The sequence below is a fragment of the Aquarana catesbeiana genome, linkage group LG04 (assembly GCF_042186555.1).
Source record: "Aquarana catesbeiana isolate 2022-GZ linkage group LG04, ASM4218655v1, whole genome shotgun sequence".
NCBI classification, from domain to species: domain Eukaryota; kingdom Metazoa; phylum Chordata; class Amphibia; order Anura; family Ranidae; genus Aquarana; species Aquarana catesbeiana.
The window spans coordinates 406,814,137-406,837,992 of record NC_133327.1 but is presented as its reverse complement, the minus strand read 5'-3'; the positions used below and the strand labels follow the sequence as shown (position 1 = coordinate 406,837,992).

Genomic DNA, 23,856 nt, shown 5'->3' with positions numbered 1-23,856 from the left:
TGGTTCAGTCCCCCACCTACTTTCTATTTTATTTGTTACAGTAAAACCAAAAATAAACACATAAAAAATAATCAGGGAAGTTCTTAACACGTAGTATAAACTCGGGTTAAGCAATCTTCACAAGCAAAAATCCATGGCTCCAAAGAAAAGAAGCGCATGGAAATACACATTCCCCACTTTAAACCTGGTAATAGTTTGAATATTGTGCAAGGTAAAAATAGGCAAATGCTGGGTTCATTTCAGAATTAGTCTACATGTACTGAGTAATGCATATTCTTCTAAACATTTACCTTAAACAAATAATCAAAACTAAATGTAACATTAAAACAGATATTAATTATGGAGGTTCAAAGGTATTCCAAGAAAACAAAGTACCAAGGTACGTATAGGCAACATCTGAAAGAGTTAATGACAAACACCCTTAAACCAGTGTGATCACTGACAATAACTATGTTGATGATTTACATTCTGGAACCCCCTAAGACCCTGTAGTATCGCTTCATAACTCAGTTGGCCTGAAATGTCCCCATGCAGTTCTTAAATAATGTTGGGGATTTGGTATATGGGAATATGATTAATAACAAGAGACTCTAGTGCCATTTTGAACTGGGGAACAAAGAGCTTAGGGTTCGATTTTTTGCTAATATATTTGCTGTCCCACCATAGCACTTGAAAAGTACCACATATTTTTTCAGAATCTGTGTTTAAATGCTTAAAGTTCATTTTTGGTTATATTCACTCCCAAATTTAGCCAGTGTATTGGTTTGAATTATTGGATATTATGCCCAATTGGATTATTATTGGATATTAAATCCTAATTTCTTCCAAAAAAAACATTCCCATTTCTTTGAGAAGCCTGCTGCAAGCAACCACAACAAATTAAAATATTGCAATAAAGTGAAACTTACTTTATCTTGCAGATAGGAAGCTGGTGCAGACCAGTACATGACATCAAACAGCCCCCGAGCACGTGCATCTGCAGTTTTAATACTCAATTGTTGGGGTCCATCAAAGCCATCCTTAGATGGGGCAACCCTAATGTCACCATTTAATTCTGTAAGGTACCAGCCATTCATATGAGTAATCTAGAGAATAAAAAATATTAAAACAGAAATTAATATTATTGTAATAGTGTGCTCTTGAAAATGTTAACTGTGTTAATGACTATAACATCAACAATGTAACAAAAAATTGCATAGTTTGTAAGCTCATTTAGGAATAGACTCTTTACCTTCTGTGTCATATTGTTTACCTGGTTTTGTCTTTACATATGTAAAGGCATACCCCACTTTTAAGTACACAATGGGGTTTATTTACTAAAGCTGGAAAGTGCAAAATCAGGCTCACTTCAGCATAGAAACCAATGAGCTTCTAACGCGGATTTTGCACTTTCTAGCCTTAGTAAATAAACCCCATTGTGTACTTAAAAGTGGGGTATGCCTGTGGTTTCCACACTGTATTATCTTATAGATAGCATTGTCTAATATGTTGTCAGATGATAACATACAGTAATAATACCAATAATAATAATACTGCAAATAATAATAGTATATAGTAAACTTAGGTTAACTGAATGTCAACATAGTATATCCTGATTGACTTATAGAGTATAGTATGTCCACTTAAATACATATTTAAGTTCAAGAACATTTTTCACTTATCTTAGTAAATTAGGTGAAAAAGGTTTACTTTGCAAAGAATACCTAGTCATCTTAAAATTGGGCCTCCTTCCCCCTTTAAAAAAGTCAACACTTTATAAGTGTGTAAAAAAAATAACAATTTCTGCGGTATAACTAATTGTTAATTTGTGAGTAATCACCACTGTCTGTGATGTTGTATGTGTTTTCAGCAATCATCAAATAATTAGAAGAAAAAACAAAAAAAAAAAAAAAAACAGAAAAATATATCAACGAATCATTAGCAATAAAACAGTAAAAAGTTCATATAATTGTGAATGTGAATAATTAGAGAGAGGAAATCTCCTTAATGATGACAGGTTCAGGAATAAAAACCTGACTATGGTTTTAACCTTTCAACACTCTTTCCAAATATAAGAAAAAAGAAGTTGTGCCTTTAGTTATATTTTAAGGGTATATTTATATAAACATTGCACAGCAATTCACCCAGTGAAAGTGAATGTACATTCCTTCTGTACGAATAGGGATAAAATAAATATTATTAGGCTACAGTATTTGCTGCACTAATCAACTGTTCATTGATTTAAAACAGGAAATACTGCATTTGGCCATTAGAGGATGGTAAATATCAAAATAAATTCCTATGATACTTGCATCATTAGATGGCCAAATGTGGTATTTTCCATTTTAAATAAAGGAAAAACAATCGACTGGAACAGAAAATATCCTAATAGCATGAATTTTTGCCCCATTTGCACAGAACAAATGTATATGCACGTTCGCTGTTTTAGCTGCTATGCATTTTTTTTTTAAAATACACCCCTAAGTTTCGGGGTTAACGTTCAAGTTAAGAAGGATAAATAATAAGTTAAGTGTTATAGTGGCCACACATATGATTGTGGATAGTAATGTTTTCACATCACTGGACCACATAGTCAGCAAAAGGGTCCACGTGACCTCAGGCACGTGGTCCAGCAAATATGGGCAGGGGCTTTATATATCTTTCTTTCAATACTGTTTATTGAACAGAAGTTAAATTGTACATGTATATATTTATAGTACAGTTAGCCACTGTATAACTGTATAACAAGGTATGGTGACACAATTCAGCATACAATTATAATGGGTTAATTATGTCAAAATACCAAGAAAAGATCAGCTTGAAAACCTACAAAATATAACAGTATTGTACAAGGAAGGGTTCTTCCAAACAAAAGGTTGAAATGTAAAAAATTGAGAATGAACAAATTGTAGAAAGACTAAGGTGGGAAAGAAAATTGGGGGGGGGGATATTGAGGGTTGAGTGCCTCTGCATTGCCTAGGACATTTTCCATCTTTGGCAATGGGGATGTTAGCATCTCAGAGGTCACTCAATCGGCAATCAAAAGCAGTTGGTAGAAAGTGGGAAATCTGGGGTCCCAGATTTTCTTAAATCTGGGCATTGAATAAGTAAGTTTAGTAATTCATTTTTCATTGATAAATATTTTATGCATTCTATTCTTAACTTCAGTTAAGAGAGTATTAGACAATAAGGCCCCTTTCACACTGGGGCAGTGGGTGCGTCGATGGTAAACCACCGCTATCTTTAGCGGCGATTTACCATCAATTTCGCGGCACTATTCAGCCACTAGTGGGGCGCTTTTACCCCCGCTAGCGGCCGAGAAAGGGTTAAAACCACTGCAAAGCGCTGCTGCAGCAGCGCTGTGCTGGCGGTATAGCTGCGCTGCCCCATTGATTTCAATGGACAGGAGCGGTGAAGGAGCAGTGTATACACCACTCCTTCACCGCTATAAAGATGCTGCTAGCAGGACTTTTTTTAGCGTCCTGCCAGCGCACAGCTCCAGTGTGAAAGCCCTTGGGGCTTTCACATTGGAGAGACAGCAGCACTCTTTCAGGGCGCTTTGCAGACGCTATTTTTAGCGCTGTAGCGCCTGCAAAGTGCCCCAGTGTGAAAGGGGTCTTAGACTTTTGAAATGATTTGCTTAGTTGCCATCAGGAGATGCTTAAGTACAATAAGTGGGGCAGCCCCGAAATCAGAGTCTGGTATTTTCTGTTGTAAAATGGGTTGATCAGGTAGGGACCATATACCCACAATATAAAACTTTTCAGTTGGTTTCCAGCACCGAGATATTGGGAGCAGGAATTAGTAGTCCCCCAGATTTGGGACTTTTGTTCCTGTTCAGCAGTGATATTTAAATCTTTCACCCATTTTTCCATGTATGAATGTAAAGTAGGCCTGGTCTGACAATAAATAGATCAGCTTTGGGGAAAGGGGGTCTTCTTGACATACATTTTCAAAAGAGGTTAAAACTGTCCCATCAGTTTGTAGATTAGCTTTGGAATGGATAATGTTTTTGATCTGTAAGTATCAAAATAACTCCAAGTTAGGGAGGTTAAAGGCCATCTGTCAGGCAGGTGGATCACCTTAATAATAGCCAGATGATGAAAGTGTGTGATGCCAAGTCTGGTCCATTGTTTGAAAGCATCTGGTAGACGAGGTGACATTAATTTACCTGAATATTTAATGGTGTCCCAAATGTGCAAAGAGTGGGCTGTAATCTGGTTTTGTAAGGCAGCTTTATCCTTTGGAAAGAGCCTCAACACCCAATGTGTCAAAGTCAACCTTTTCAAGCGATACCCATATTGGTGTTTCAGTAACCACATATATATTTATATATAGAGAATGGTATGAGTTAGTAAGACTTATCTCAAGGTGGGGGAGAAAGGAAGGCACCCATTGGTATGGAAAGGCATGTTGTAGGGAATCTGCAATATGTTGAAAAAAAGTGATATTAAGAATTTTACATTTTGAATAGCTAATATGAAGGCTGGAGATTCTACCAAATTGGGTCAAGAGGGGCCCAGTGTAAGCTGGTTTTAAGGAGTGGGGCCGGGGAGTCATCAGCTGTCAATAGGTTTCCCCACTGACAGCTGAACAATAAAAAAAAAAACATTGCTTTTATAGCCAATTACTTGCATATAAGCCTTCAAAATTGGCACTTTTGATTTTTCCTGTCCAGCTCCCCTAGACTTCAATGGGGTTCGCCGTTCAGGTTGGAAAATTTCCCCTGTTCAGGAGCTCTGCTGCAAACTGAACAGGGAATTGTCTGGCCCATGTCTATTGGCAAATAAAGTTAAGTTAAAGTGATTGTAAAGGCTCATTTTTTTTCCGATAAAAATAATAAACATGTTATACTTACCTGCTTTGTTAAAGTGGATTTGCACAGAGCAGCCTGAATCCTCTTCTTCTGGGGTCCCTCTTCTGTGATCCTGGCCCCTCTCTCCTGTTCAGTGCCCCCACAGCAAGCAGCTTGCTATGGAGGCACCCGAGCTGAGTCACAGCTCCCTGTGTCCATTCAGACATGGAGCCCTGACTCGGCCCTGCCCCTTCTCTCACCTGATTGGCTAGCTGGCCTTGATTGACAGCAACGGGAGCCAATGGCACCACTGCTGTATCTCAGCTGATCAGGAAGGAAAATCTCGGATGGCTAAGACACTTGTTGACACTCGCGGACCTCAGGTAAGTGTTAAGGGGGCTGAGGGGGGGCTGCTGCACACAGTAGGCTTTTTGTCTTAATGCCTATAATCAATTAGGATAAACAACCTTCTGCCTTTACAACTCCTTTAAAGGTGGTATACAGCGATGGTATGCAGCAATGGTATGCAGTAACGGTCTATGATCAATGTAAAATCATTGGCATACTATCTGCAACCTTTAAAGTAGGTGGTAAGAACTGAAACAAAAACTTTTTCTTTACATTTTGGAAGATGTAAAGATGTAAAGAGGTAAAGAGGTAAAACCTCTGATTTCCCATCTCTTTCTGTCCCACATCCAAAATGGGAAGTAAAAGGAAAGCGAGGAAATTCCTGGTAATCACCATCGTTACCAGAACTAGTATGCACATTGGAAGATTTCCCCTCTATTACTGTTTTGGGGACACCCTAAAATCTGGTATTCTCTTTCACTTTCACTTTGCATGATAAAGATAAACATGAGAATTAGACAGAGTGAATAGGGGGTGCATACAGAAATAAAAACCTGGCAGGTGTGCTAATCCATCTCCATTCAAAAAGTTTTACCTTTAATTTTACTTTATTCCTGTCCCTCATCAACTTATACAAGGTGTTTTTTTCCAGCTAATGAGGCTCAGGACAACACCATTGAAACACCATTAAAACACTATGCTTACTGTTCCTAAATGCTGAAAAAAGCACTTGATTGCCTGGATTGGGAATTTCTCGAGACTTCTCTGTTGTAGATTAGGCTCATACAAAAAGTATGACTCTATACTGCTCCTCCATAACAAGGATTAGAATAAATTGGCCTTTCCTCTGATCCAGTAATCATCCCCAATTGTAACCTCCTTCAAACACCAGGGGTGTCTGCTCTCCCTGTTCCTATACATAATATCCATAGAGCTAATAATTCTAATAATGTGAGGTGTCATAGTACAAGACATGTAGCATCAACTTAGTCTTTTTGCAGATGATCTGCTTATTTATATTTCTAACAAACAATTTGTATTTCCCTGTATCTTAAAAGAGCTTGACCAATTTGCTTGTTTGAGTAATTTTAAAATCAATACCACCAACTCTCAAAGTCTTAATATCTGTCAGGAACTATGAAATAGACGGAGACAGAAAATGTAGTAAAAATCACACCTTTTAATAAAATTGTAAAAATGGTACAACTGGTAAACGTAGTCAAAACATAGCCAGGGTTCGGTAGCCAAATCGGGTAGTCAGAACAAGCCAGCAAAATCGTAGTCAGAGGCAACAGACAGGATCAGGAACCAAAAGGGACTTCAGTCAGGTAAGTCTTCAACGTGAACAGAGCAGAGAGTCTCTAGATATGTTTGACCAAGGCAAAGGCAATTGATGAAATGAACCAGGCAGTTTAAATAGCCAGGAGGGGTTGGCTGTGGGCTTGACTGATGAGCAGGAGATGATCAACAGGTGAGCCACTTTGAAACAATGAGTGCAAAGGCCAAACGGCCTTACGAGGTATTCATATTGTCTGGTCCTGGTGTTAAACGCAGTTTTCCATTTGTCACCCTCCTTGATCCTCACAAGATTGTACGCCACTCTCAGATTGAGCTTCATGAAAACGGTCGCTCCCTTGAGGCGGTCAAATAATTCCATAATCAACGTATTCAGGTAGACTTTCTTAATCATGATTGAGGCCACTATAATCGATACAAGGTCTTAGTTCACCACTCTTCTTTTTCACAAAGAAGAAGCCAGCACCAGCAGGAGACTAAGATGTGCATATGAACCCTAGAGAAAGTGCTTCATCAACATAGTCCTCCATAGCTTTATCCTCCGAGACAAACAAAGGGTAAACCCCGGCCACAGGGAAGCATAGCACCAGGTTGAATTGCACAATCATACAACCAGTGTGGAGGCAAAACTACCGGCTTGACCCTTGTCAAAGACATCGCTAAGTTTGCGGTACTCCTCTGGCAAAGAGGAGAGCGAAGAGGTGCACAAGACCTTAGCCACTTTCCGAAAACATGTCTTACTGCATTGTGGCGACCAGGAAAGAACCTCAGCATGAAGCCAATCAAACCAAGGATATCCAATGACCACCGGATAATGAGGAGACAAAATGACTTAAAATTGAATTATATCATGGTGAAGAGCCCTATGACCACGGTCAACGAAGCAGTCTCATGAGTCACATGGGCAGGCTATATAGGTCCCATCAATAGCCTCAATGGCAAGTGGAGTGGTATGAAGTTGCAGCAGAATCAAGTGCTTAGACACAAAGGCACTGTCTATGAACAGGCCTGCAGCCCCAAAGTCAATTAGGGCCTGTGTATCAATGGACGACTCAGACCATGAAAGGGTAACCAAAACTAGAGGCTTATTCTTCAAGGTAAGTGGGGATGTAACAACGCCACCTAGGGTCTGTCCCCTACAGGATCTCAGGTGCAAATGTCTCCCCGAACGGGTAAAACAAGACTTCAAAAAGTGACCTGCCTGGCCACAATAAAGGCACGATCTCTCCCTCCTCCCAAAGTCCCTCTCATCCACAGAGAGACGTGTGAAGCCCAAATGCATGCATTCTACTTCACTGGCAGACTCAGTATCGGGAGGCATGGGAAGTGAGGGAGGCAAGGATGGGACTGCAAAGCTCATAGCCAAATGTACAGAGGCTTCCGCAAGCGCTTCTTAAAAGGAAGGTCTCTCTCGGAGTCAATGAGAATGGAAAACGTGATCAACTTCTCCAGATCTGTAGATATGTCTCGAGCTGCTATCTCATCTTTGATGTCATCTGAGAGACCATGAGAAAAAGCAGCCACAAGGGCCTCAAAGTGACCTCTGCTCCCAGAATAGGAAATTCAATGGCTTAATCTGCAACAGTTCTCATACTTTGTTTGATGGACATGAGGTAGAAGTGGAGCGTGCGGGAACATCAACTACAAACTCTGGGTAACTCAGGACAATGGGTTTTTGCGTCTCCCATAGAGGGTTTGCCCAGGCTAAGGCTCTATCAGAAAGCAAAGAAATGATGAAGCCTACTCTGCTTCTGTCCTTGGGGAACACCTGGGGCAGCATCTCAAAATATATCCCAACCTGGTTCAGAAACCCTCTGCATTGAACTGGATCACCTCCAAATTGCTGGGGAAGAGGAGCAGAACCAGACATACCTCTTACAGAGATAATATTCAAGGTGGGTGCCTGCACAGAGACTGGAGCAGCAGCAGTGATGGCCTGCAACACAGGTTGTACCGGAATAGCCACAGTGGGAGGATCCAGTGCGAATCAGGAGTGTCTGTAACGCTATGGCAAACTGATCCATGCAGTGATCCTGCCCATTCAACCTTGAAAAATATTACCACTAGGTGGATTGCCTGCATCTTCTGAATTCATGGCCTTCGCCTACTGTCAGGAACCATGAAACAGACAGAGACAGAAAATGCAGTAAAAATCACACTTTTTAATAAAATGGTAAAATAGTACAACTGGTAAATGTAGTCAAAACATAGTCATGGTTCAGTAGCCAAATTGGGTATTTAGAAAAAGCCAGGAAATCAGGGAGCCAGAGATCAGCGTAGTCAGAGGCAGCAGACAGGATCAGGAACCAGAAGAGACTTCAGCCAGGCAAGTCTTCAACAGGAACACAGCAGAGAGTCTCTAGATATGTTTGACCAAGGCAAAGGCAATTGATGAAATGATCCAGACAGTTTAAATAGCCAGGAGGGGCTGGCTGTGGGCTTGACTGACGAGCAGGAGATGATCAACAGGTGAGCCACTGTGGAACGATGAGTTCTGGCAATTAACTGACAGCTGAGCAACCTGAGCACAGAGAAGGAAGTAATCTCCGCAAGGGTCTACTCACAACCAGGCAGATGGCTTACTCACAACTCAAACACTTCTTCACCCACCTTACAACCCTAGGACAATTAGATAGAGACTTAAAGTGGTTGTAAAGGCAGATTTTTTGTTATCTTAATGCATTCTATACATTAATATAAAAAGCCTTCTGTGTGCAGCAGTCCCCCCTGCCCCCCAATACTTACCTGAGCCCACCTCTATCCAGCGATGTCCACTGAGACACAGCAGCGGTGCCATTGGCTCATGCTGCTGTCAATCAAACTCAGTTAGTCAATCAGGAGAGAGAGGGGGGTGGGGCCGAACCACAGTTCTGTGTCTGAATGGATAAACAGAGCTGCAGCTGGGCTCAGGTGCCCCCATAGCAAGGGAGGGAGGGACCAGGAGCTCCAGCCATGGACCCAAGAAGAGATGGATCTGGGCTGCCCTGTGCAAAACCACTGTACAGAATGGGTAAGTATGACATGTTTGTTATTTTAATAAGAACAAAAATGAGACTTTACAATCACTTTAACACCAGTTCAAGCATTATGCCTCAAGAACTCAGACTGCCCACATATAATATCCCAGCTCTATAGCATACTTTTAAACCATGTATTCCCCAATTGTCCTTTTTATACCGAAGATTGAGAGAGAGGACCGGGAATTACTATTTCGAAAGAAAATTGTGAAAAATCATTTCTTTTGACTTTCAAATCCAGTAAAGCCAATCATAATCAAGAATGGAATCCCTCCACATTGCTTAAAATTCTACCATCAATTCCATATTGGTGTCGGAGATGGGAGGATCACATCTTTATCTCATGTGTGGTGGTCTTGCCCTTGTAAGAGACTTTTCTTGAAATCTTTCAAATATGCCATTCACTTATGGGATATTCCTGACCAGAGGCACTAGAAATGGCTCTTTTATCTGTGATACTGGGATCAATTGCAAAGGCCTTCTCCAATTTTGATTATCTGCAGGCCAAGCCCTATGCCCTAGTTGCTGGAGAACTGTGACAGCCCCTCCATTAAAGAATGGGTAGAGAAAGTTAACTATGTCATGAGAATGGAGGAACTAACTGCTGGCCTTTACAAATTACATTCAAAATTCATATCTATAGTATATGTGTGGATCGATTTTTGTGCTTCAGCTAAGCTTCATTCCTATTTGTGAGGCCTAACATTATAAAACTTTGCTGTATTGTAGAATCTTCCACTATCCTCAGCTGTACACCTTTCTCACTCACCTATCTCTTTTCCCCAACATGCCTTTCTTGGTTCCCTTTCTTTTATTTCTATTCCGCCACATGGAATAAAGGAATTTCATGAACATCTAAAAATATTCATATCCATTAATATCTGAATACCATGAATATCTGAAAATGGTCTCTTCTTTACCTCTTTTCTCTGAGCATTGTCACATTGCAGTATTTTTACTTTTCTTCTCAATGTTTTTTATTTTCCGGATACACAAGAGAGGAAACATAAGAAATGTGTATTTTGTTGTCAGTTTGGGTACTTGAATGTGTTGAAAGAATACTATCATATGGGTATTGTTGAGTGACTCCTACATTTATTGTATTATCATTAAAGTAATCTTGAAAAAACATATTTTGTATCTAGGAATATTTGTGTAATATGTGAGAAATTGGAATATGTGAGAAGTTTAATAAAAATAAGGAAAAAGTAAGCTGTCTTGAGTGCTCTAACCTTGGTATAAGTAAACTGTGAATCGATACAGTTGTTTGAAACTCCAGAACAGAAACACTGATCACAGCCTTTGGGATTTTGATGCTGCAGGTTGAAAAATCCACGCTTACAAACTTGACAGTTGTCATCTTCCACATTTTCCTATAAACAGAATGTTGAGATTTCATATTTGGTCTGGATTATTTTTTGTTTTAAAAGCTTAGCATAGTTTACTGAATTCATATTACTAACACTTAACCTCTTGGTGCCGTAAACATGTGGCCTCTCTTTGGGTGGGCCTTGGTCGCCAAGCAGCCACATATTTGTGTGCATTAGTGCAAATACAGCTGTGCAGAGAGTGCACACCCTGCGAGCTCCCGGCACAGTCATCGGCGGCTAACAGAAAACAAATCACGGCAGTCACATGATCATAAACCCCACCTCCTGGCATCCTAAACCCATTAAAGGGCTGGGAGGCACTGGCTCCAAGGGGTTAACCTAAAAAAAAATACAACCTGTATTTTTTATACAGTACAGTTAAAGTTAATTATGGATTCAATGTACTTTTTTAATTACACAGAGAAATGCAAAAGTTAATTTCCTGAGACTAAAGTGTGGTGTCTTCCCTGCCAGTTAGTTATGAACCCAATAATGGTCATCATTTATCTTTAATGTTCCTCAATAGGGATGAGCCGAACCCCCATGTTCGGTTCACACCAGAACATGCGAACAGGTAAAAAATTTGTTCGAACACGCGAACACCGTTAAAGTCTATGGGACTCGAAAATGAATAATCAAAAGTGCTAATTTTAAAGGGTTATATGCAAGTTATTGTCATAAAAAGTGTTTGGGGACCTGGGTCCTGCCCCAGGGGACATGGATCAATGCAAAAGAAAGTTATTTCGGGAGCAGTGATTTTAATAATGCTTAAAGTGAAACAATAAAAGTGTAATATTCCTTTAAATTTCGTACCTGGGGGTGTCTATAGTATGCCTGTAAAGGAGCACATGTTTCCCGTGTTTAGAACAGTTTGACAGCAAAATGACATTTCAAAGGAAAAAAAGTCATTTAAAACTACTCGCGGCTATTAATGAATTGTCGTTTCCACCAAAACACATAAAAGTTAATTGACAAAAATGGCATGGGATTTCCCCACAGGGGAACCCAGAACCAAAATTTAAAAAAAAATGGCGTGGGGGTCCCCCCAAATTCCATACCAGGCCCATCAGGTCTGGAATGGATATTAAGGGGAACCCTGTGCCAAAATTTTAAAAAAATGGCGTGGGGGTCCCCCCAAAAATCCATACCAGACCCTCATCCGAGCACGCAACCTGGCAGGCCACAGGAAAAGAGGTGGGGACGAGAGAGTGCCCCCCCTCCTGAACCGTACCAGGCCATATGCCCTCAACATTGGGAGGGTGCTTTGGGGTCCCCCAAAGCACCTTGTCCCCATGTTGATGGGGACAAGGGCCTCATCCCCACAACCCTTGCCTGATGGTTGTGGGGGTCTGTGGGTGGGGGGCTTATCAGAATCTGGAAGCCCCCTTTGACAAGGGGAACCCCAGATCCTGGCCCCCGTGTGAAATGGAAAGGGTTTGTACCCCTACCATTTCACAAAAAAAGTGTCAAAAATGTTAAAAATGACAAGAGACAGTTTTTGACAATTCCTTTATTTAAAGTCTTCTTCTTTCCATCTTCTTTCTTCTATCTTCTTTCTTCTATCTTCCTTGGGTTTCTTCCTCTGGTTCTTCCTCCGATCCTCTGCTTCTTGCTCCGGTGTTCTTGTCCGGCATCTTCCTCTGCGGCGTCTTCTTCCCTTGTTCGTGCTTGGCCGGCTCCGCATCCATGATGGGAGGCTCCCGCTGTGTGACACTTCTTGTCTTCTGTCACTTCTTAAATAATGGAGGGCGGGGCCACCCAGTGATGCATGGGGACTTGATGGAAACTTCTCAATGGGTTTCCCTGTGACGTCAGAGGGGGCAGGGTCACCCGGTTACGTAACAAATGACCCCGCCCCCCTCTGACATGGGGAAACCCATAGGGAAGTTCCCGTCAAGTCCCCATGCTTCAGAGGAGGCGGGGTGGCCCCGCTCTCCATTATTTAAGAAGTGACAGAAGACGAGAAGCGTCACACAGTGGGAGCCTCCCATCATGGATGCGGAGCGGCCCGAGAACGAAGAAGGGAAGAAGACACCACGGAGGAAGATGCCGGACGAGAACACCAGAGCAAGAAGCAGAGGATCGGAGGAAGAACCAGAGGAAGAAACCGAAGGAAGATGGAAGGAAGAAGATGGAAAGAAAAAGACTTTAAATAAAGGTATTTGTCAAAAACTGTCTCTTGTCATTTTTAACATTTTTGACACTTTTTTTGTGAAATGGTAGGGGTACTTTTGTACCCCCTTACCATTTCACATGGGGGGGCGGGATCTGGGGGTCCCCTTGTTAAAGGGGGTTTCCAGATTCCGATAAGCCCCCACCTGCAGACCACCACAACTACCGGGCAAGGGTTGTGGGGATGAGGCCCTTGACCCCATCAACATGGGGACAAGGTGCTTTGGGGGGGGACCCCAAAGCACCCTCCCAATGTTGAGGGCATGTGGCCTGGTACAGTTCAGGAGGGGGCGCTCTCTCATCCCCCCTCTTTTCCTGCGGCCTGCCAGTTTGCGTGCTCGGATAAGGGTCTGGTATGGATTTTTGGGGGGACCCCATGCCAATTTTTTTAAATTTTGGCGTGGGGTTCCCTTTAAAATCCATACCAGACCTGAAGGGTCTGGTATGGATTTTGAGGGGGACCCCCCACACCTTTTTTAAAAAAAATTTGGCGGGGTTCCCCTTAATATCCATACCAGACCTGAAGGGCCTGGTATGGAATTTGGGGGGACCCCCACGCCTTTTTTTTTTTTTTTTTTTAATTTTGGTTCGGGGTTCCCCTGTGGGGAAATCCCATGCCGTTTTTATCAATGAACTTTTATGTGTATTGTCGGACCAACAATTCATTAATAGCCACGAGTAGTTTTAAATGACTTTTTTTCTTTTGAAATGTAATTTTTCTGTCAGACTGTTCTAAACACAGGAAATATGCGCCCCTTTACTAGCATACTGTAGACACCCCCCAGGTATGAAATTTAAAGGAATATTACACTTTTATTGTTTCACTTTAAGCATTATTAAAATCACTGTTCCCGACAAAACTGACGTTTTTAAAACTTTTTTTGCATTGATCCATGTCACCTGGGGCAAGACCCAGGTCCCCAAACACTTTTATGACAATATATATACCAAAGAAAAAAGGAGCAAAGAGCGGGACTTTAAATGAGGCACACGGGGGCAGGTACAAAAGTCAAGCATAAAACAGGTTTTATTATATTCAAAATTGTCATATATTCACATGATTTTAAATGTACATGGCTACTATTCTTACTCTATGTTTCATCAAAGTATACATTCCAACAAGGACTTATAGTTACATTGCATGAACAGTTTAATAGCTAAAATCTTGAGTAGAGAATATATGACACATTAAAGTGTCAAATAGACAGGTTACAAAAAAGAAAACAATGAGTGGAAATGGAACGTTCATATATAATTGTTGGTGAGGTACGCCTATAGGTAGATGTAAGCTCTACGCGTTTCGGGGCTTAATCGCCACTCTTCAGGAGCAAAAACCAAGGGTAACCTAGGGATATGGAAAACAGTCGTATTTAAAGGGAAAAAAATGCTTTGGGAGAAAATAGTGGATAAATGTGGAGTGTGTTCCCCACATAGTGCACCTAACCCATCATACTTACATACATATACTTGCGCACTTTAATGTGTCATATATTCTCTACTCAATCATGTGAATATATGACAATTTTGAATATAATAAAACCTGTTTTATACTTGACTTTTGTACCTGCCCCCATGTGCCTCATTTAAAGTCCCGCTCTTTGCTCCTTTTTTCTTTGGTATATATATTGAACCGGGATGGAGGAGGGGAGTTGAACGCCCCCTATCTAACCTCATTTAAAGTCCCAAATTTTCTGTTCGGTTTTAAATTAATTTATAATTAATTAGGGATGGAGGCACACGGTAGGCACTAACAATAATCATCATGTTTTTTTTTTTTTTCGTTTTATTTCAATTTTGATTTTTTCCCTTTAGCCCCCCATTTATCCAGTTGATCCTTTGCAAATATACCCCCAAATCATTAATTCGATGCCGCATCTTCCCATTGTCTTTGGTCAAGCTATGCACGCTGTATTTGTGCCTGGTTGGTCGGGCCGTCGTCTGTTTGGGTTGCCTTGTTTCGCGTTCCGGAGCTGCGACATGCACTGGGGGTTTCCCCGCCCCCTCGATGATGCGGGGGGAGGGGTTTCCGCCACTGCGCGTCAACATCATGCCGTTAGTGCTGGCGGCTTGGCATCCTCATGGCGTGTTTAAGGCCGGCCGGTGAGCTTTCCATCTCCAGCGGTCGGAGGGGCTTGTTGGGACGCTGCTGGTGGAGTGGCTTGGTGTGTCTGGCCGTCTCCGCCATCGCGCCTTCCTCACCCCCATCTCCCGTTGGGGCATGATGTTGGGGGCCCCTGTGTGTCGGCGCGTCCCTCCTGGACCTCCCCCGGGTTCGGGTCCCCCACTTTGGTTTTCTCTTGGTCACCTTCTCCCTGGCACTTTCATGCACTAAGGAAAATTCATCCCTACTCACCTTGCAGCAGGTAAAGTTTTCACTTTTCCTTTTTCCTTTGCCTCCAATTTTCCCCTTCCCTTCACCTCGTTTTCACTTATCATTCATTTTACACGTCGCCTATCAGTTTAATATATATGTCACTTATTTTTCACAGGTTCTCCATTTCTCTGGGGATCACTGCCCCGTCTATTTTATATTTTCTTCATCTCACCAATCATCACCATGCTCTCTCTCTGTGACCCATCTGGGGTGGTGTTTGGGTTGGTGGTGTGCCGCCCCAGGGGGCCCCCTCAGCTCCGGAGCGTGACATCATTGGCTGACCTGACTTGCGGGGCCCCGCTACCTGTGCGCAAGTATATGTATGTAAGTTTGATGGGTTAGGTGCACTATGTGGGGAACACACTCCACATTTATCCACTATTTTCTCCCAAAGCATTTTTTTCCCTTTAAATACGACTGTTTTCCATATCCCTAGGTTACCCTTGGTTTTTGCTCCTGAAGAGTGGCGATTAAGCCCCGAAACGCGTAGAGCTTACATCTACCTATAGGCGTACCTCACCAACAATTATATATGAACGTTCCATTTCCACTCATTGTTTTCTTTTTTGTAACCTGTCTATTTGACACTTTAATGTGTCATATATTCTCTACTCAAGATTTTAGCTATTAAACTGTTCAAGCAATGTAACTATAAGTCCTTGTTGGAATGTATACTTTGATGAAACATAGAGTAAGAATAGTAGCCATGTACATTTAAAATCATGTGAATACATGACAATTTTGAATATAATAAAACCTGTTTTATACTTGACTTTTGTACCTGCCCCCGTGTGCCTCATTTAAAGTCCTGCTCTTTGCTCCTTTTTTCTTTGGTATATATATTGAACCGGGATGGAGGAGGGGAGTTGAACGCCCCTATCTAACCTCATTTAAAGTCCCAAATTTTCTGTTCGGTTTTAAATTAATTTACTTTTATGACAATACCATGCATATAAGCCTTACTTCTTCCCCTGAAGAAGTCACGTGATCGGTGATGACACGCGTAGGGACGGAATAGGCTGTTTCACATTGCTAGGCACAGAACGAGTTCGCTGCTCGTAGGAGAGAGGTTTGCTCTGCATTGTTTTTATGTGAGTACATCTACTTAAAGATTTTTAATAAAGCATTCCCTGGTTAATACATACTTCACTGTCAAGTACCTTTGTCCTGCATATTCCTGTACATACATACCTGAGATGTGGAGGCTGAGCTAGGATCCACGCTGGTCCAGGACCCCTGATAGGACCATAGCCACTTGTAATCAGCTGCCATTAGGATAACCCAACACCGGCAAGCGTGGATATAGGGACGCGATTGAGGCTCAGGACCTGGCGTTTTAGCTACAATTCATGCGGTTGACCTAGCACCGCTAGGTAAGGGGCCACTGCTTACAGTGTTTTATGCATGAAGAGGACACTGAGTGAATTGCATCCCAGACACCCCACTGTTTTGTTGAATACACCAGAACTTGCTTTTGCACCTTCAATGACTTTTACACCGGCACTTTAAGTTTGCTGCACTTACTGGCATGTCATTGGTCATTTGTTTCGCAGGCCAGCACAATATATTTTATATCACTATTATTGGGACATTTATTTATATTATTTATTATCCATATTGCGTTGGATTTATGTGTTTTATTTGCGATATCTAGATCACCTTTAAGCACTGGCACTTTGTACGTTTTGCACCATTTATAAGGATATGTTTTTGATGGTTATTTCTGATTTATTCTATGTATTTTTATTTAGAATTATTCACATGAAGTAGTGTTTATGCTTTGTGCACCAACACATGATTATCTAGATTTATATGTTTTTAGTGTCAACACTTATTTATGCGATTTAACATGCAATTTTTTTGTCATTTAGTATATACCAATTGAAAAGGATTTTTTATGCACTTTTTTCACATACACATGATGCTGATTATTAAGACTTGAATGTTTTTTAGTGTCAACACTTATATATGCGATTTATGCGATTTATTATGCGATTTTATGTCATTTTATTAATTGACCACAGACAGAGATTTACAGCTTTCTTCTGGTTAGCGCAGCACCTCCCCCCTTATACCTCAATTTTCAAGTCTTGCCACAGATTCTCAATTGGATTTAGGTCTGGACTTTGACTGGGCCATTCTTATACATGAATATGCTTTGATCTAAACCATTCCATTGTAGCTCTGACTGTGTGTTTAGGGTTGCTGTCCTGCTGGAAGGTGAACCTCCTGCCCAAGTCTTTTGCAGACTCTAACAGGTTTTCTTCTAATGCCGCGTACACACGAGCGGACTTTACGGCAGACTTTGCCCGGCGGACTTTTCAACGGACTTTATGACGGACTTTCTGAATGAACGGACTTGCCTACACACAATCCACCAAAGTCCATCGAATTCATACGTGATGACGTACGACCGGACTAAAACAAGGAAGTTCATAGCCAGTAGCCAATAGCTGCCCTAGCGTGGCTTTTTGTCTGTCGAACTAGCATACAGACGAGCGGACTTTTCGACCGGACTCGAGTTCGACGGATTGATTTAAAACATGTTTCAAATCTAAGTCCGTCCAACTTTTGAGAAAACAAAGTCCGCTGGAGCCCACACACAATTGAATTGTCCGACTAAATCCCGTCCGCCGGGCAAAGTCTGCCGTAAAGTCCGCTTGTGTGTACGCGGCATAAGATTCACCTGTATTTAGCTCCATCCATCTTCCCATCAACTCTGACCAGCTTCCCTGTCCCTGCTGAAGAAAATCAGTAGTGCAGTACTCGTTTTCTGCCACACAGAGCTTTGCTTTTAGCTAAAACTTACATTTTGGTCTCATCTGACCAGAGCACCTTCACATGTTTGCTGTGTCCCTCACATGGCTTCTCACAAACTGCAAATAGGACTTCTTATGGCTTTCTTTCACCAATGGCTTTCTTCTTGCCACACTTCCATAAATGGCAGATTAGTGGAGTGCCTTACTAATATTTGTCCTGTGGACAGATTCTCCCACCTGAGCTGTGGATCGCTGCAGCTCCTCCAGAGTTACCATGGGCCAATTGGCTGCTTCTCTGATTAATGTTCTCTTAACCCAGCCTGTCAGTTTAGGTGGACAGCCATGTCTAGGTAGGTTTACAATTGTGCCATATTCTTTCTAATTTTTGGATGATGGATTGAACAGTGATCCGTGAGATGTTCAAAGCTTGGGATATTTTTTTATATCCTAATCCTGCTTTCAACTACTCCACAACTTTATCCCTGACCTGTCTGATGTGTTCCTTTGCCTTCATGATGCTATTTGTTTACTAAGGTTAGCTAACAAACCTCTGAGGGCTTCACAGAACAGCTGTATTTATACTGAGATTACATTGAACACAGGTGGACTGTAGGTGACTTCTGAAGGCAATAGGTTCCACTAGAATTTAGTTAGGGGTATCAGAGTAAAGGGGGCTGAATACAAATGCACGCCACACTTTTCATATATTTATTTGTAGAAAAAATTGAAAACCATTTATCATTTTTCTTCCACTTGACAATTATGTACCACTTTGTGTTGGTCTAGCACATAAAATCCCAATAAAATAAATTTACGTTTTTGGTTGTAATATGACAAAATGTGGAAAATTTCAAGGGATATGAATAATTTTTCAAGGCACTGTATATATGTGCGTGTATATATATATACACATATACTGTATACATTGCCAGAGAATTTAAAGCGCCTTCTCAATAGATCATCTGCTCTCCTGTACAGTAGAGTATCTGTGGCCAGACTATAGACATTAAGGTATTTAATCATTCTTAACAAGCAATACAAGCCCTTTAAAACACACCTTTACTGACTTCTACAGCTGCATGTATTGTTGAAAAATTAATCATCAAAATTCCCATTAGAGGCACTGTTGTCTGCCACCTATGGCACATTGTTTCTGCTATTGCATTATATTGTATTGTAGTATTAGAATTAGGTATACGTTAACAATCTAGTGGTAGTTCATCACTACTACAACTTGTTTATTTTGCATTTGGTACATTCCTTGACCCCCCCCTCTTCATGTTCCCACAGTATGGTTTCCCGAAAAGACTGGAAAAACATCCTCTGTACTGTTTTTGCGAAAAAAAAATTGTGTTGGATTCAATGTATTTGTCTTATTGGAGAGTTTAACTGTCTGTGGAGGCTGCTTAATGAGCCTGTGATTGTTAACTTTCCAGACAGATTAGGATCTATGGAGGTATGTCAATGCATAAAGCATCAGTTGAAACAGAAAACACACTGAAATCACAGCTTCTCTCTCCCTATTTTCTATGGTTGCAGTGACTTGCCAGCTTTCTAATGAAAATAAACAGCAGCCCTACAGAAACCCAATTTCATAGTCTCTACACACACACACACACTCTCTCCCAGGTTAAACTGGAAAGACCAGTGTCTTTATTCAACCTTACCAACTATGTAACTATGTAACTTTGAGACTGAATTACTTCACAGTACCTTTAGCGAGGTCAGGGAGGGCTTGTTTTAAAGCTGAAATCTGGTCAGAAGATAAAAACCTCCTTGTTGTAGTCCCTCATATAGTAGAGACCTCATGCTCATTTTGTATATGAGAAATGTATTAAACTGAATTATTTGACCTATTTTTTGCACCCGCAGGCTCTCTTCCAATTGGACCACTAGTTCCCCAAAGCAGATTTTTTTTGCAGATCGTGGAGTTACCTCCTTGTCAATGTGAGCATTATATGTGAGGATTCCGTGGGCCTTTCCTACTTTCCGGGGCTGGAGCCGGAGAGAAGAAAAGCATTGGTGGGCAGGAGGAATGAGGTAAGTATTCCCCTCTGTTAAATCTCCCTAGACTAAACAAGCATTAGACCTTTGTTATACATTGTGCTTACCAAAAAGCCAGTTTTGTCTGACATGTGTGCACGTTAAGATTGTTTTACAACAATTATATAGATACAGTACTTACTAACCTACCTTACAAATACATGGATCCACACATGGGTCTTCATTTTCACTGCCAGATACACTGCAGTTACAAGGTACACAATCTGGATACCCAATATACCCCAGCTCACATTGTTCACATTTGTCACCTCCGTAGCCAGGTTTACAATAACAGGAACCAGGTAACAAGTCTAGATTAAAAAAAATGTTATTAAAAATACTTATTGAATTCCAATATAATAAAGTACTGTTTCAAATGCAGCATTTTTATTAAATCTATGTGACATTTTATTTTATAACATGCTCTGATTTTCCTTGTCAAAAGAAGTTTATTGAGTATACAATGTTATAAAGATACATAAAGATACATAAAGTAAGTTTACAAGGATCTATAAAGTAAGCTCATTGTTTTACAGTAGGGTTTATATAGGTAAATATCATGAAATTTCAAATATTAAACATTGGGTTCACGTAAACCTAAATTAAAGATATATATCATTTCCTTAGTTACTTTTGTAGGTATTTAAATGATTTATACCTACTATACATATTGTTTACAAGTAGAGTGTATATAGGTCAAATAAATTCTGATAATGAGCTTTAATCACATGCTCTGATTTTAAAACAAATGCTGCTGTTGCTACTACTTACCTATATCTATAAAAGGTGAGGTAAATGAAACTCAAACTCCAGGTCTTAGTTGATTGTGAGATCAAAGCATGTCTGTGAATGACTACCTAAGGGTTTTTAAACATGGTCTTACCATAGGATTACTGTGGGTAACTCTTTTAAGGTATTTTAAACTGCATGTGTATATGGCGCATTAAAGCTGTGGTATAGCATTGTCAGTACAAAATAATCAGTAAATGGGAGAGAAATTCAGGAATGCAAGATGCCATTTCAAAGAATTTGACAGTTAGGGGAGTAGAACATTACATAAAATTAATTCAAACTAAGAACAGACTGATGAAGGACAGGAATAAGAAACAGCTGTCATGTTAAAATTAATTAAATCTGTCTTGATAGGGCTCTAAAATATTAGCAGGTTACATGATTAGCGCATTACAAAGCTTCAAATAATCCAACTTTAGCCTTTATAAATAATAAAATATCTACTCTATTTAGTATATTATTGTTAAATGCAGCATGTCATGCAACCAAATTAAAATGTCAATCAGTCCAAAAGTGACACTTCCACTAAAAGTTTGTCAGCACCAGCTTCTTTTATACGTAGGTAGTTTACCTTTTCAGCACCTGCAAAAACTGGAATATATGCAGATTAGAAAGTCAGAACACATGATCTGCATGCTTGTTCCAGGTCAGTGCTTAATAATGTATTGAACCTATTATCTTGAGAAATTGAAAATGTTGAATATTTCTCCTGCTGTTAAGTCCTGTGGAGTGCACTTACTTTTTGCCTGTTTAGTATGACAGCCAGGCAGCTAGCAGTTTTGGAAGAGAAATTAGGGTCCCACATATTTTCTTAGTATAGATTTCATTTAAAGAAATCTAGTCAGGAATTAACATTTGTAATATTCTAGATCTTCACTGTTAAATTGCTATAATAGTGAAATATCATCTCTTGGGAATAGGTATGTGTGCTGCTGTTCTGTAATGGTGTGAGACACCAATATAGGCTAAAAACTGACACATTCCCCATCCCTCTGGAGAAGCCTAAAATTGTTAACAAAAAAGCCATTAATGTTTGTTCATGCAACCCTGACAGAAAATGTATAATATGAAATTGTGTTAATATGTTATCAGTGCTAGCCTAAGGTGGGGGAGGGAGGCTTTACATCTTAAAACGTATCTAGACACTTTGGAAGGAATGCCAGGAAGAAGTAGGAAGGAAAGAAGGAGAAGGAAAAAAAATAAAAATTTAAAAGTTAAACAATAACATAGAGGTAAGTTTACATTAGTACACCAATTTCTTTTTGGAAATTCATTTTTTTAGATGCCCATCAGTGACTAGCTAAATATTTGCCATCCATTACCTAGTGAAATCCTTTGTATCTACATTTCAGCAAATTCTCCCTCATTACAAATGTCCTGCTGCTGGCCAGTCTACCAGTACTCATCATCTGTTTAATGGGAGCTTGTTACAAACGTCTTGGACCCCATTAGTAATGTATGAACATTGTGCTAAACAATTAAATAAAAAGTTAAAAAAAAATAAATACCACAAAGCAGGAAGAGAATCTTTAATGTGCCTTAAAACAAGTAAAAAGGCGCAAAATACAGTTACCTTAATAAGAAACCGATTATTCCAAGAGCTAAAAATTAGTTGATAAATGCATGTGTAAATTCATGCATGCATACTGGGAACATATAGCAGAGGTCAGTCAGGGCAGCCACCAAAGGAGCCAAAAGCGGGGTCCAGCAAGCTAAAACAACAAGGAGAGGGGCGCCTCTGAGTATATATCATAAAAACATTTTATTAAAACAGCAATATCCACTCACATTGAAGTTAGAAGAGTTGCATTCCGGTCTGTTGGCTGGGCTGAAGAGATGCAGTGGAACTAGAGGTCACAGCGGTTCCTGCAGGGCTGATTCCATGTCAAATCCAGAGGAGAAAGGATGAGCTGATGCAGCAGGGTGCAGTCTCTTTCAGCTGACAGTCCAATACAAATCCTGCTGTACTAGGAGCCTGATGGTGTCCTGGGTGCAGAGATAAGGGTTCCAAACGGGGGGAGAGATGGGACGCCAGAGTCGCCAGTCAGCCATGCTGCTGCTCTCCACTGGATGGTGAGGCCTCGGGGATAGGACACGGCCGGCCATGTAGAAGATCAAAAACGAGGCTTGGGGAGCAAAATACAGTGTGGCGCCCGGTGATGACGTCACACGTATGCAACGCGTTTCAGAACAGGCTGGCCATTGGTGGACGAATGGCCGCATTCCTTTTTCAAGCATGGGGAGTGTAAGACACAGTGGGCTTTAAGTAGTCTAATAGGGGGCGGGGCCCAGGATGTCCGTGATACAAACAAGGGATAAATAAAAGGCAGCAATGAACAGCAGGGGGGACAATGAAAAAGGACCTTAAAATGACATAGTAGGGTAAAATACTTTTTCAACAAAGCACAATCTGAGACAAAATAAATTATAAAACAGGGTAAACTGAGTTTGTTAAAAAACAGAAATTAGGGAGGAGCAGACATAATAAAAAATATATAATAAAATAATATAAAAGACGGCCACAGTAGATTATACATTAAAAGTGGGAGGTGACCTAAAAAGACAAGGAAACCACATCTCTCGTCAGCAATGTCTTAAGGGTAATATATAATATATATTATGTATTTTGCTCCCCAAGCCTAGTTTTTGATCTTCTACACGGCCGGCCGTGTCCTATCCCCGAGGCCTCATCATCCAGCGGAGAGCAGCAGCACGGCTGACCGGCGGCTCTGGCGTCCCATCTCTTCCCCCGTTTGGAACCCTTATCTCTGCACCCAGGACACCATCAGGCTCCTAGTACAGCAGGATTTGTATTGGACTGTCAGCTGCAAGAGACTGCACCCTGCTGCACCAGCTCATCCTTTCTCCTCTGGATTTGACATGGAATCAGCCCTGCAGGAACCGCTGTGAC

At 40.9% G+C, this 23,856-nt stretch overlaps 1 protein-coding gene across 7 annotated transcripts in view; it reads right to left on the bottom strand.

Annotated features, from left to right (window-relative positions):
- Nucleotides 1-23,856, bottom strand: part of LAMA2 (laminin subunit alpha 2) — a 1,513,089-nt gene that overhangs the window by 858,638 nt on the left and 630,595 nt on the right. For all 7 annotated transcript variants that reach the window (XM_073627245.1, XM_073627247.1, XM_073627249.1 and 4 more), the window contains exons 10-12: nt 20,304-20,464; nt 10,668-10,808; nt 909-1,085 (exon numbers count right to left, since the gene is read on the bottom strand). In XM_073627245.1, the coding sequence (XP_073483346.1) occupies nt 909-1,085; nt 10,668-10,808; nt 20,304-20,464 (479 nt within the window). The remainder of the gene's footprint in view (nt 1-908; nt 1,086-10,667; nt 10,809-20,303; nt 20,465-23,856) is intronic.